Source organism: Cottoperca gobio, chromosome 9 (genome assembly GCF_900634415.1).
Source record: "Cottoperca gobio chromosome 9, fCotGob3.1, whole genome shotgun sequence".
Lineage (NCBI taxonomy): Eukaryota > Metazoa > Chordata > Actinopteri > Perciformes > Bovichtidae > Cottoperca > Cottoperca gobio.
In genome coordinates this window covers 22769603-22784714 of record NC_041363.1, presented here as the reverse complement: position 1 = coordinate 22784714, position 15112 = coordinate 22769603, and the positions used below count along the sequence as shown (strand labels likewise).

The 15112-nt window shown below is 39.1% G+C and overlaps 2 protein-coding genes across 2 annotated transcripts in view; both read left to right on the top strand.

The window, feature by feature from the left end:
* The window catches only part of dmrt1 (doublesex and mab-3 related transcription factor 1), a 31479-nt gene extending 28804 nt beyond the window's left edge, over positions 1 to 2675 (top strand). The window contains exon 5 of the mRNA XM_029439865.1: positions 1161 to 2675. Coding sequence (XP_029295725.1) covers positions 1161 to 1318 — 158 coding nt within the window. The 3' untranslated portion in view covers positions 1319 to 2675. The remainder of the gene's footprint in view (positions 1 to 1160) is intronic.
* Positions 2676 to 10996: 8321 nt separating this feature from the next.
* On the top strand, positions 10997 to 14304 carry dmrt3a (doublesex and mab-3 related transcription factor 3a). Its single transcript, XM_029439864.1, has 2 exons — positions 10997 to 11396; positions 13228 to 14304. The coding sequence occupies exons 1-2, from the start codon at positions 10997 to 10999 to the stop codon at positions 14238 to 14240; spliced, it is 1413 nt and encodes a 470-aa protein (XP_029295724.1). The 3' UTR covers positions 14241 to 14304.
* Positions 14305 to 15112: the final 808 nt, after the last annotated feature.

Sequence of the window (15112 nt, the reverse complement as noted above, 5' to 3'; positions counted from 1 at the left end):
GTCGATGCATCGGATATACCTCATTAGGGAATGAAATGGTTTGTAAAGTGATTACAATTCATCTGGAGGCATTACGATCACTCGTCGGGGAACCTCGACTGTCTTTACCAAACTTTGTGCAAGTCGATCGTGACTGTTGAGAGATTTCACTGGATAAGTGAAAACTGTCAGAGGACCACCGAAGTCAGAAGGATTCATTATCTAGCCATCATGAATGTTTGAACAAAATGTTATGGCAACACATGCCAATAGTTTTTGAGATATTTAAGTCTGGACGAGCGGTGGACCGACGGACATGTTTAGAGCCACAATCCTAGCATGGAAGAAAACAAACGTTTGCCACACTTGACGGCGGAGAGAAAAGCTGTGATGCAGAGGGTCAAGACGCGATGAATCGTACTAATCAGGGAAGGGGGGGGGGGCACACTTCAGACATTCATGTCATTGTTCTTGTTTCTTCACATGAAAATTGACAGAAGTAGTTGTGAAAGAGAAGCTCTCCACGCCTACACACCAACTTGAAGCATATTGAGATGTTGAGTGCATCAGCTAGCCTTCTCAGTGGATCTCTGATCAGACTCTCCTGCACTGCTCGTTCTGGCAGCTATTTTATATTTAGTCTTACACTTCAGGCATAAATGCTCGTCAGTTTACATTTTAGTAATTTTTATCCTTCATAGCTTTAGTCAACAAAAAGTCATTACATTTCAGTAAACTTTTAGTCAAACTGTTTTGTCAGCAATTTGTAAATTTAGTCTTAGTCCCGTGTCAAATGTCCTTTTTTAGCCATCAGATTATATGGAACAAAAACAAACTTTCACATAAGATTGTATCTTATCATTATCTGATGAAAAACACAAAGAAGGCAGCTCTCCTCCTGACTGCTCACAAAACACTAACTTTATGCATCATAGTTGTCATTGTCAGGACTGATGACAGAGACGAACCGAGCGGTGTGTTTGTTAAAGTTTTAGTTTTTTAAGCTACATTTTAGTCTCGTCAACGATATTGCAAGTTGGTATCGTCACAGTTAGCGTTTAAAGACATCGGTCCCGTCTTGTCCTAGTCATGAAAAGAAAAGGTTTGTTGATGAACGTATATAATATTATAATATTTAGTAACGAAAGTAACAGTAACTCCTGTCCGTCTCGTCCCTGCAGCCTTCTCCCCCAGCAGCATCACCACCAGTCACAACTCCACCATGACCTGCAGGTCCATCAGCACCCTGGTTAACGCTGACGTCAACGCGTGTGAGGTCGGCAGCGAGACGCCGAACTTCACTGTCGACTCCATCATCGATGGGGACGCCGACAAATAAAAGAAGCTAAGGATGATATTAAAAAGCAAAATGAGATCAGTTGAGCAAAAAACGTCATAGTTCAGTGTTGCAGCAGGTTTCTGTGTTTCTGTCCAGGAGCTATATTCCACTACCGTAGCTGATAATACAGATTGTTTATGTATTTTAGTTCATTTTAAGCCTCAAAGCTGTTACATCTTTTATTGAAGCCTCTTCAAAATCTGAGAAGCACTGTTAAGAGTTTCTAAAGATGATTTTAAAATGACTCGGTTAGCAGTAATCAGAATTGGACCAAATAATTCAAACTAGACGGTGACTTGTGTATTTGTAAGGGTTCGTATTTATTTTTCCTCTTTGGAAATCAACTGTTAGTGCAGAGTAAAGATCCAAAAGATAAAGTGTCTCAACATGCAGAATAATGATATTCAAATCCTTTTCTAGCTTACTGTAAAAGGTACTCGTGTGGTTTTCACACAGCATCAGCCATGAAGTGTTTCCATGAGTTAGATATTAGTGGACTAGCTATTGACAATCAGAATACAGACTTAGTGTTTGAAGATTTATTTTTTTAAACGGAAAATCTGTAATCAAACACTCCAAATTTGGCCCAATGGAGCGAGTGCGTGCCTTAGTTCTTTGTAATATTTCCCTGGTTGACGTGCAACAATACGTTGTTATTGTTATTATTCAGTTGGTATTAGTTTCATATGTTTGTCATCTTTTGAAATCTGTTTTGTGTTCCATGAAACCAGTAGACAAAGCTGAGCCCATCCTTCCCAGTAAGCACTGATTTGGTGATTTACTGGTCAAAAGATGTCGAGGTTAAATAGTAACTTAACATTAGGCTGAAAAGCAGCGTTCGCTTCCCTCTTTGGTGGAAAGTTTCAAGTGTGTTTCACCTGTGAGCGCTCCCAACAGTGATGTCATGGTGACACTTTACACTTTACATCACGGCAGCCCGGTGAGACATGAAACCACCGGAGGTCAGCGGAATAAAGACTTTCAGGGAGTGTTAAGTTACATAAGTAGTTGTTTGAAGAGCATTTAAACGGCTATACTGTGTTTCAATATGTTAGAGCTTTTCTTATAAATATATAATAATTGTCATTAAGATTTTGTAAAGATTATAGCCCAACAATACTGGACTTTAGAGGCTGAAGTGTCGATATTTTAGAGTTAAAACTGAGACATCAGATGTTTTTCATAGACACATTTTAAACATTTTTGATTCCTTAAATAAGAATTATATGAATTTGTGACCAAGATAAAGTATTTTATCAGACATTAAATAAACTAATCAAATCTAAATGACAAACATCTCTATGGCATTTCTGAACAGCAATTTCCTTTTGCCCTAAACACCGATATCATAATAATACCTGCAACACGCTGATATTGGCTGAGATATCAGCGTGTTACAATTTCGCCCAGATTTATGCACGAATATCTTTTGACCTGCACCAATGCAACTATTCCCTGATCAACAATCAAATCATTTTGGAAAAGATGCTAAAACTGCATGAATAAACGTGTCACTGAATTAAAGAGTGAAGTAGAGTAAGACCCTGCAGAGAGACTCGGGGAAATCCTCCTGCAGGACAACATGGGACTGGAGGAAACAGGCAGGTTAGACATAAATCATGTTTCCCTCTGTTGCTTTGGCGTGTGATGAGCACCGGCTGCTTATTTATGGCACCAATCCAGCGGCATCGTTTATTCCACAGAATTTGCATGTCTATTGTATATTTAACCCCTTCAGGCCAGGAGTTTTTACTATGCACACGGGTTACTGTTTACACACTTTGGTACGGCCTTGTAGATACAGCAGAGGCTGAGGAGCTGGATTTGAAGCAGTGATGTGTAGAGCTGTAAAACATTTGATTAGTTATCCCAGGAAATGAATCCGTTAATCATTTTTCAAGCAAAGGAATGCTAAATGTCTTTAGCTTCTCAAATGTTTGTATTTGCTGATTTGTCTTGTCTTAAATTGAAGAAATTGAATATCTTTGGGTTTTGGACTGTTGTTATGTCACCTTGATGTCTTGGAAATTGCCATTTTTCATTGTTGTTTGATGCTTTATTGACCCAGATAATCAGCAGATTAATAGATAATAAAAGTAAATGTTAGTTGTGTTTTTCAGATAAAATAACCGGTCACAGTGTTTCTTTGTGTAAGTAATTACCCCAAAAGTTGTTTTTGTTTTTGTGAAAGTGATCCTGTGTTGCCCACTTTTGAGTTGTGTTGTTTAAGTGTTAATTAAAAAGAACAATTCAGAGGAGATTTTGCTGACCAGTATACCACTGTACTGCATATCGTTGATGTGTTTTGTGTTTTATGCAGAATTACTTCCAACTGCATGCTTTGAAAGTGTTTATTTGTGTTTGAATAAGGCAGCAACAAAAGTAATTTGGATTCTTGGAGTTTATGTCGCTACAAGTTTTCCGGAAATAAAAACGCTCCAAAGTGATGGAGTGTAAATGTGATGCTGGAAACAACAATATAAAACGGACAAAGAAAATTACTTGTATTTTCTTTCTGCTGCGCTGTGGGAACATTCATTGGATTCTGCCCCATCTGTTGTAATCAATAACGTGACCATCTTGTTTTTTTATGAAACGCACTTACTCTTAATTTCATCCACCAGTGGTTTTAGAGAGAAGAATGTGGAGTTACCTATAAGGCTTGGACATTATAAATCACCTCTTGAGACCGGATTGCACAGCAGTATCGATTGATCCTGATATATCACAGAAATTTACTGTCACTTCTGTTTTCAATTAAAGATACAATCAGTCAGATAATGACTTAATTGGATTTTACAGAAGATTGAGTTTTATTGCCCCGTGCTTTACGAGTTTAGTTAAGGAAGGCCATTTTATCACGGTTGTCAGGGGCGACCGCCTGCCGCTTGCCTTGTCCTTCTGTAGCTGCTGCCGCCGCCCCGGTGTTCAGCGCAGGGGAGAAATTGTCACAGGATTGGTTTTCCTTGAGCTGCCTCTGCCTCCATGAATCATGCCCTCCCCGTAATAGATAAAATCTGCTCGGATCCCTCCGTGACACCTCGGGGTGGAGTGATGGCCCCTCGACACAGACAGGAAGTGTTGGAGGAGGACGCAGTGAGCTCAGAGGTGGAAACTTAAAACTAAGATCTTTTTAGATTATATTTTCACATCAGACGAGGCTACTCTCAGTTGCCCAGCCGACTGGATTACAAATACATCAATTGGGTGGTTGAGGATATAAAGACCAAAAGCAAATCAGTTTAAATCGAGGTCAATATAGAGATAGAATAAAAGCTCTGCTAGGATAGTTATCATAACTTAGCTGTGTCCAAACCATTTACTAATGCTGTTAAGTATATATGACAATAGTATAGTGTTGGGAAACAATATATTCATTTATTTAACTAAGAGGAAATGTTTATTTTAAAGGATTGATGACCTTATGTTATGTATTCAAATCAAATTAACACAAATTGATATTTGTGCCAAAGTTAAAGATCAAATCACTGAGAACTGTAAACAGAAAGATCTGGAGCTGCTTGTCACAAAATTAAATCAGAAAAAGGCGCACAAACTTCATATGGATAAAGACACAATTCATTTAATGTAGCAGTAAAACAAACAAAACAGGAAATGCTAAGTTACAGATCAACCAGTTACAACTTTTTATTTAACTTTGTTACCTTGTTTATTGGTATGATTATGTGGCATCATGCAACTTCCAGCATCGCTCCACCCAACTTGTGTTGAGTCTCAACTTAAATGACATTTAAACACGTCTCAATTATCTTTAGCTGTTCTCATCCCCTGTATGTTTAACATGAGTGTGTCGGACAAGAGATTAAAGCAGGAAATGTACATTGTTTACTCGTCTATCAATTCTATTTCCGTCTACTATCCCTTGAGTATATTTTAAAAAGCTAATCCCGATGTATGTGGGCAGTGGATGTAGCTGATGGTCCTCTCTCTGCTTGCTGACCAGCAGTTGGAGGATCACAGTGCTGTTTGAAGGACAGGCAGAGCTCCGGTCATAAACGTCCAGCCCTGAGAGCCAAGCACCAATAAACAGGCTGAACTAGACAGACCAAAGCAAGTTAACAGGCCGCTGTGACGCTGTGCGTCCACAACTAAACTGAGGACGTTACCCATCATTTGTCTTTACACCTGCTCGGAGAACAGTGCAGCACAAGTGGATCAGATGCATACATCCAGATATTAGAAATGGATAAAGTTACATTTTGTCTGTTTGTATACTGTATTCATGCCTGAGCCTTGTCTACAGAAGCAGAGCAGAAATTGCCGTAGTATTCAAATGCTAAAGTAAAAGTACTTTGAAAATGTCATGTTAAAGTATGTAAGTAGAATCAGGAAAATATACTAAAATTATCAATAGTCACAGTTTAGTACTCAATTACAAGTACAAGTACCTGTAACATAGCATTTGTATGTCTTGGTATTTCTACTTTTACTTACTAACTAAAGCATTTGAATACTTGCTCCAACACTGCTGCCAGCCAATCAGAAAATCAACCTTCAGAAAATTGTTTAGATATTATTCACAAACAACTTTACTTACGCATTAATCATATGTCTCCTTTTCATAACGGACTTTTAGACATTTGTCTTTATTCCACGATGACCCCTCAAGAAGGCATATTGACGTAGTTACATAACCAAAAATCCAAAACAAACAAAAATAAAAGTGGACAGCTATAGTTGTTGCCCTGATGGGTAAATACAATACAATAAAGAGAATTATAAGTAATAAAACAATATAGAAATGAACAAACATGGCGTAGAGAAAGTTATTTTAAATTAGCCATTACTGTTTTAACAATCTTATAAAGGCTGGTGAACTGATGTTGACAGTATTAATTCATTTTTAATAATATTGTTTACCAAAACTCTTTCTCGTCATAAAGATTCTCCTCAGCTCATCGACTTATAATGGCCAAGTGTTCATTTTAGCAAAAACGTACATAAATGATTAACTAATCAATTTTCTGCCACTTATCTGGGTCCAGATCATTGATTACTTATATTTCTAGGAATTATTGTTATATACGCGGCTTTGGCAGTGCTGACAAATATGATAAATGTCAATAAATTCATGTACTTAATCAATAATGATGTAGGCCTTACATTCCCTACTGGATTTCTGTCATTCATTGACCAGTATGACCGTGAAAAATGTATTCTTTAGCATTATATGTGGTATTAATTACAATAACTGACATTTATCAATAATGTTTGTAACCTTAGAAATTCATTTTTAAAAATATTTGAAGTTTCTTTAGTCAAACTACCTTACAGTAGTAAGATAACTTTTTATTGGAGGATCATTTTGATAGATACACATACTGCAGTTATAGAAATGTTTTCCTTTTAACAATATTGAATTTTACACATTATGCATTAAATGTTTTGCTACTTGTTTCTCCGAGCCAATATTTGTAGTGACAAACTCAAAAATAGTGTATATACAATTAGTAAAATAGAAATGTTTCTAATGTCTAAATGTAGTGCTCATATTGTTGCTTTAACTTACTTAATAGTAGCCTAAAAAACCCACAGACTTTTCCTTTTTCCCCGGAGACTGATGCTTGCTGACTGATGTTCTCACTAATTCAGACGTCCGGCTAATTCCTCTGTAGGAGCTCGCTGTCCCGCCTCCCCGGGGAGACTTAAATCAGCGTTTCTGTGACAGGACTTCTGAGTGGCAGCGACGCCCCCAATCAGCACCTAATAATAACCCCACTCAGCAGAGGTCAGCTCCTCCTCCTGCTCCTGAAGGGGGCCCTGCTGGAGGAGTTTCCTCTGCTAATATAAACATGAGGTCCAAGATGTTGAAGGAGGGATTGAAATGTTAACTTCATTGCACAAACATATTCTTTGACTTTGTGAAAATCCTTAAAATCAAATACTAACATGCTGATGTTTTATCTTGTGTTTTTTGGTATAAGGTTTACGATGTTCACTATCTTAGTTCAGCTTGTTAACATTTGCTAATTAGCGTTAAACGCAATGCACAGCTGAAGCTAATGGGAAATTAATCAGTTTTATATGTACATTAAAAGTCAAGGGATCATTGAAGTCGCTGTGATTCATCATCTGGGGAACATGACATGTTGTCCTAGTTCAGTCTGGACTAAAGTCGTGGTAGTAAATCAGTGGTGGAGGCTGTATGCAATTTGAAATCATGACCCTCTTTTATAGCAGGATATCTCTTAAGTCCCAATTGTGTCAAGTTTGTGCATGTGGAGACATTATGTTGAACTGTATCCTGAATGAGAATCATGTGAAGGGATCGACTTCAGATTGGTTACATAGTCAGTCAGTCAGCTTGTAAAAACATGTGATTGTTATAGTGAGAGGGTTTGAGTGAATGCATTTACTCGTTGTGTATACAGTAGGTAATTTATTTTCAAGTCTGTCTTGCTTTTCCTGAATACATAAAGCTTAACTAGCTAACAACATTTGACACCATTAAATATGTGACTGTATTTTGACCATATAAATTGGTTAGTATTGAGGGATACAATCGTATAGCTTATAACCTTTAATCTATGACTGTGATATAGTAATAAGAATGACATTTCTTTAAGATAAAATTGTGTTTACTTTCCTTTATGTTTTTATTTTTTTAATCCATCAGCAGCATTGCATTGTTTGGTGTTTCCACTTTGGTCCAGACTAAAAAATCTTAATACCCACCTGGTGGATTTCTGTTAAATTTTGCGCAGACATTCATGTCCCCCAGAGGATGAATCTTCATGACTTTGGTGATCCACTGACCTTTTCTCTTGAGGTTGTGGTTTTGAGTGAAATGTCTCAATAACTATTGGATGTATTGCAATGCGGAGCTGAGCTCTCAGCTTTGGAGGGACGGAGAGTCCTGAATGGAGGAAGCTAAAGTAGCTTATTAGCATATCAACATCATTCACTTTTCATATTTACTATTTAACCTCTGCTGAGTACTTCAAAACTGTCCCACAAACCACCAAAGATTTACGGGCAGTTATGAGTCGATGGTACAATACTGCTTTTGAATAAACTGAACCTATTGGCCACATTACTGACCTAGCTAGCGTTAAGCTAACGATTTTGCTAACTGACATTTAGCAAAACTTGTTTGCTTTATTTTCCTTCTTCAAACACGTTTGTACAATAACTGATGAGTTATGGTGAACTAAACATCAGGGGAAAGTAAAAAGAAGTGTGCAGAGAAAATACAAAGAAGCTGCTAAACGTGACTGAGCTAACAGATAGCTTGAGGCTAACTACCGCAGCGCAAGATTATGATTGTTCATAATTTAGTCATAATTAAAATAAATCTGAAAGTTTGTAAAGAAAAGCTGAGGCTCTTAGTATTATTATATCATATTATTATTATTATTATTATTATTATTATTATTATTATTATTATTATTATTATTATTATTTATTCATTTGTCTGTGAATTTTTATTAAATGTTTTTACTTCTTATTTTTTAATAGGCATGGTAGGCCTATATATTATTCAGGTGTCATCTCTGTTTATTTTTTATGTAATGGAAACCAGCTTTATTCCTTTTAAGATCTAAGGTATGTGTTATGTAATAGCCTACTGTCCTTAGCCTACAGTATCACACACAGATGTATTTGTTTTCGTAGATTACATTATATTTGGTGTTTTCTATCATTTGCACATCCAGCATGAGAAGAGAAGAGAGTCTTTCTGCATCTTCAACTTGCATCAAATTAAAAAAATAAATAAAAATCTGGTTTTATGCCAATTACAATGCATCCTGCAGTATAAACTTTTATTCCGGTTTGTGTTTTAGTCTTTTATCAACGAACAACATGAATAAATTTATTATGCGTTGTGGTGTAGGCGTTCACCCGCCGCCTCCCACTCCTCACAAATCTACTCGGCCGGCACAAACTGCAAAGCCACTCTAGTCACCTTGAAATTTCCTCTGCTATTTTCCAATTAAAAGCTTAATAGCCCTGGAGACGGGCTTCATGTGGGGAAGTTTACCATGCTCTTATTCTCTGTAAGCTGCGCGAGGCTCGGATCCCATTATTTGCTTGAATAAACCTTTTTTACGGTCAGAAATGGGCCCCGGCTTTGTCCGGTGTTATGTTTCAATGCCCTCTATTAGTCCAGCAGAAGGGACATATCAGCATCCTCGACATAGTTCCCAAAGGGGTTTTTATACATGTAGAGACCTAATCATCTAAGTTATGTACGATTGTGTAAAAAGTACAAGAAGCTGCAGCACTTTGTCCGAATTAAGTCTTATAGCCTGTGGGCCTGCAGGCAACAGGGAGGGGAAACACTGAGATGTAATGACTTTTAAAATCCAAATGAATTTATAGATGATCTTTGAATGTGTTATGCTGATGTTAGTTCCTAATAATTAACATTTTTGGGAATATATATCTAAAGATATCTGAGTTCTGACAGCTGGGATTTCCCATGTTTCACAGTTGAGTGAAACAGTTGAGTTTTGGGACTTTCAGACTAAAGGTTTACACTGTTTCTAAGTATTTCTAAGTAAAACAAAATCGTGTTTTTTTCTTGTTGAATTAAAAATCTAGAAATTGGTGCCAATAGAAACGGCAGTGACTCGTGCATTTAGTCTTTTAAAGTCATATGATTGTTTAATTAGAGTTTGATTAATTCAGGGACAGTTGTTTTCCTCATTATGAACAGCTGGGATGTCACGTTTTATATTCAGTTGACTTATGGCTACACACAACTTTTACAGTGTATATTTATGCTGCTATTAATTAATTTATGGTGCTATTATTATGCACTAACTCGTGCAGTTTAACTTTATCTTTAATTTAACAAATGTTTAAATGATGGCGTAATCCCGATGCAACCCTGCATACAGTCTATAAAATGTCTCATTTATTACAGCTGGGATTATAATTATCAGTTGATTTGAGTTTGACTTTAACTAACAGGGTTACATCTGTATGATGCTTTTCTCTGTTTTGTTTCATGTTGAATTGTTATAACTGAAATTGTATATAGGCTATTATATAAAGAACTAATTATGAGTGTCTTTTAAACCTCTTATATATGTTTTAGGAGTTGTTTGTTTATACAGTTGTCATACAGGCCTGTCCTGCACTTTTACCTTTTTTGGGACTATTTGTGTAGATAATGCTGCAGCTTCCCATTGATGAAGCTGTATGTGTCTTCGAAGAATCTCAACTTTTCATTTCAGAGAGCTACAGGATCAAGTCTTAGAAACTCTAAATACATGGAGAGAATATTTCTTTCCACCGCAAAACAGAATGTTTCGAGTCTTCTTGAATCTTGACATAAAGTTATTGTCTCTCCAAACGTGTGAACCTTGCAAGAAAACATTATCTGATCCTCACTGCCATTTTTTCCCCTCCCAGCCTCACATGGACATTTTTTGCAGCGTGCTTTGACGCGAGTGACAGCGTTTGGTTACTCGTCTCCATAAGTGCGTGTCAGCCCTGATGCATATCTGTGCTGTCAGCCGGGGGAAAGGTGGATCCTCCAAAACAAGCCAACACCTCTTATCCTCATCCTGTCATGCGTGTGGCTGAGCAGCTCCATCCAGCTCCATCTCTCGGACTGCTGCTGCTGCTGCTGCTGCTGACAACAACACTCCTGCCCCGCCTCGCCTCTCCGCAGATGCACTTGCGCGTCCTGGACAACACGCGGTCACAATGAATGGCTACGGGTCCCCCTACCTGTACATGGGGGCTCCGGTGTCTCAGCCCCGGGCCCCGCTGCAGAGGACCCCAAAGTGCGCGCGGTGCCGGAACCACGGAGTGCTGTCGTGGCTCAAAGGTCACAAACGCTACTGCCGTTTCAAGGACTGCACCTGCGAGAAGTGCATCCTCATCATCGAGCGGCAGCGCGTCATGGCGGCGCAGGTGGCGCTCCGCAGGCAGCAGGCCAACGAGAGTCTGGAGAGCCTCATCCCGGAGTCACTCAGAGTGCTGCCCGGCATCGGCATACCCGGAGCCGTCGAGGGGAACCAGGGAGCCCCGTCGAGGACAGACGAGCTGGAGCTGAGGTGGAGCAGCAATGAGCCGGTGCAGGCCGGAGCACAGACATGCACAGGTGGGAGGATAATAACGAGAAGAACTGCAGGAGAAAGTTGACTTAACATTTTTTTATTTCTGATGAATTATTAGTTTTATTTGATGGAATGATAAATGGAAAAGTGACCAAAACATTTGCAGAAATAACTTTAAACTGCTAAATAATGACAAGAATACTACTCATTAATAATAATAATAATAATAATAATAATAATAATAATAATAATAAATCACAAAGTGCCAGATTCTCCCAGGAATAATTTAGTAATATAAGATAGCTATAGCCTATCTATTATGTGAATTGTTTTAAGTTTTCACACAATCCTGACAAAAATATTTTTAATTGTAAATATGGCAAGGCAAATGCATTCCTAAATGAATAAATAAATACAAAACAAGACACGACTGTTGGGATTAAGATGTTTATTTAATGTCTTGTACAAACTTGTACCGTAAATACCATCAAAAGAACTTTAGGATTTTGTCATTTGAGTACATTTTTAAGTTAAATTTTAGTTACACAAAATTCACTCAAACACATTTTCCATTACATTTTGATTTACGTATGAATGACACCTTTACTATAAAGAATAGATTCGTCAAACTATTTTCATTCTTTTTTAAATCATCAAGATGAGACAAGAAAGATAAAACTTTACTGATTCCCAGAGGGAGAAACAGCAGCACAAATGACTGAAACAGAATTAAAGAAATCATGTTTTATTACATGCTTGGCGATGTGCCTAAAACAAAAAACACAGGACATGTGAGGAGTTAAAAACCAGAAAATAGCATCTGTGATGAAGGTGAAATAAAATGTTTGGTTTGTGACATTTTTATAACATATTTTAGAAAAACGTTGGTTTTTAACAAAATCAACAAACGTCATTTATATGTTTGATTTATTATTGAGAATTCATTCGTTCCTACAACATCTGTAATGGGTTCATGTTTTCATGTATGTTGTTGTTTTTGTTTGAAAAGTGCATGATATTCTAATTTTATTTGACATGGAACAATTTTCTAAAAGGTTAAAGTTTAATATTTTTATTTGTAATATCAACTCGCAGATCTAGCTGTTCTAATTTCAGTATTTCCGTAGTTTTCTCCTTCTTTTTATTGTGGAGCAAATTAGTGTTTATTTTAGTTTTTATGAAAAAGTACATATTACATATACATACATATTTTCCTCCAACATATCGGCGTGGTAATAACTGAACTATTGAATATTTCACTCGTACAGAAAAGTGCTTATAGGCCTATGCCTGATTTTCCTTACTTGACTCCACTTGGTGGTTTCTGGGAATAAAACATTTGGACACAAGCACCGAGCAGCTGACTCCACACCAGCTCCATCTCCTCGCTGACAAACGGAGCTGAGTGGTTTAAAAGATTACAGTAATCAGCGCAGGACAGCACCAATCGAATGTAATCGCCATATCTCTTGCAGGAGGTCAACTTCACATGAAATGTTACCGAGCAACAAGCGATCTGTTTACAAAATGTGGTCAAAAGGCATCGACGGTAGATTCCTCACTGACACACAGTCAGCACTTTGTGTTAACAGCTTTGGAGAGGGGAAAGTAAAGTAAATCCACATCAATCTTTGTGTTGGAGACAAGCTGGCAAGCGATGCATTGTGTGTTACGTTTCCTCCTGAGGAGAGTTTAGAGCGGATTGGAGTTTGAAATGAATAAAAGTGCAGAACATAAATGTTTCTGAATTCAGTTTAGTGTCTTTAATTTATTTGTGCATGTCGTTCCTGCAAGCGGAACAGTTTTGAACCCTCTGTGTTTCCTACTATAACTTGTTTCCTGACTATTTGTTCCCTTGTGTTGCAGAGCCGACAGATGAGGGTCCTGATGAGGGGTCCGGGGGTGAAAATGGGGGAAGCTCCAGTGAGAAGGAGCAGGAGCCGGTCAGCTCCCCCGAAGGCTCCAAACCAAACTCCTGCTACACCCCGGAGCCTCCAGAGACGCCCTCCCACCCGGAGGAGAGGCGCTACAGCCTCCCCAAAGCCGGCAGCGCTGAGAAGGAAGCCAAAGCCGAGAGTCCTCACAAGCATCCCGTCAGCTCCGGAGAGCAGAGCGTGCTCATCGAAGGCCTCACCGGCTCCATCAACCTGCCCTTCAGCCTCCGGGCCAACCGGCCGCCGCTGGAGGTCCTCAAGAAGATCTTCCCCGCTCACAAGCCTCCTGTCCTGGATCTCATCCTCAGAGGCTGCGGGGGGGATCTGGTGGGCGCCATCGAGATGCTGCTGTCTAGCCAGGGTCCTGACAGGAGCGCGCACCCGCACGCCGACCAGCACCCGGAAGCCCTATTACTGCCTTCAAACGGACACCTGTTCGAGCACACTCTGGGTGCCTACCACCCGGTGTCCTCCACCGCCAAGTGGTCGGTGGGCTCTGCTTTCCGGGTCCCCGAGTCTCTCCGGTTCACATCCGACTCTGCGTCGGGCGTGGTGTCCGCCGGCCCGCTGGGTGTCCCCCTGCAGCACCCGTCCTTCCCGCAGCCCACGCGCTACCCGCTCATGTTGCGCAACTCTCTGACACGCAGCCAGGGCAGCCCCTTCGTGCACAACGACGTGACTCTGTGGAATACCATGGCCCTGCAGCAGCAATACCAGCTCCGCTCGGCGGCCCAGTACGTGTCGCCGTTCTCCCCCGCAGGCCCCGCCGGGACCGGGGGCTCCGTGTTCCGCAGCTCCGCCATCCTCCCCTCCAGACAGTCCGAGGAGCAGCGCATCAGCATCCAGGAGGAGAGCTGCACGCTGGGGTCCAAACCCGGCCTCTACTCGCCTGATGAGGAGTACGAAGAACGCTCCGACTCTGCAGACTCCCGCATCCTCAACTCCTCCACCTAAACAAGCTGCTGATGGACTCACACAGCAGGGGGGACACCAAAAATGTATTATTGTGAATGGACATCCGGTGTGCGTAAAGGGTCTTTTTCTGTCTTGTTTGAATTGAACTGTGTCAAGCAATCACCCTTTGATAAAGTGACGTTAATCCTCTTAACGTCATCCACTCATGCTTTCAAGATGTCACGTGGACACGACCAAAAACGGATGAATGTAACAGACTCGTATTGTTTCGAAAAACCTCTCATCTATTTCCTGCAAGCATGTTTAGTACTGTGAAAGCTTTCGATGTTAAAGATCATCAATGCATGTGAAGAGTATGCCAAATAAATCTGAGTTTTCCAAATGGATCAGATTGTTGTCTTTTAGTGTCACTGACTGTTTTTAATTATTTAATTCCAAATGGTTGGCTCAGTTGATATTTAATAAAGATCTTTAATATTTTAAATCAAATTTTTAACAAGGCAGGTTTCTCAATATTGACTTTGTTGTAACAATGGTATGAATTGTTTAACTAATATTATACCCTTCATAAGTAACATGAGATCTACAAGCAGCGGTGGAAAGTAACTACATTTACTCAAGTACCTAAGTACAATTCTAAAGTACTTGTACGCTACTTGAGTATTTCCATTTTAAGCTACTTTATATTTCTACTCCGCTACATTTAAGAGGAAAATATTGCACTTTTACTTACTACATTTATTTAACAACTTTAGTAACTTTGAAGATTAATAATATAAAATAACTTATGATGTAGTATTATATATTAAACTATCAAGCAGTATATACAGTAATTTAAATTAGCCCCTCCTTTACCAGCCTAAACATTAAAGTGATGAAAACATTAATGCATCAATAATTATAAAACAATA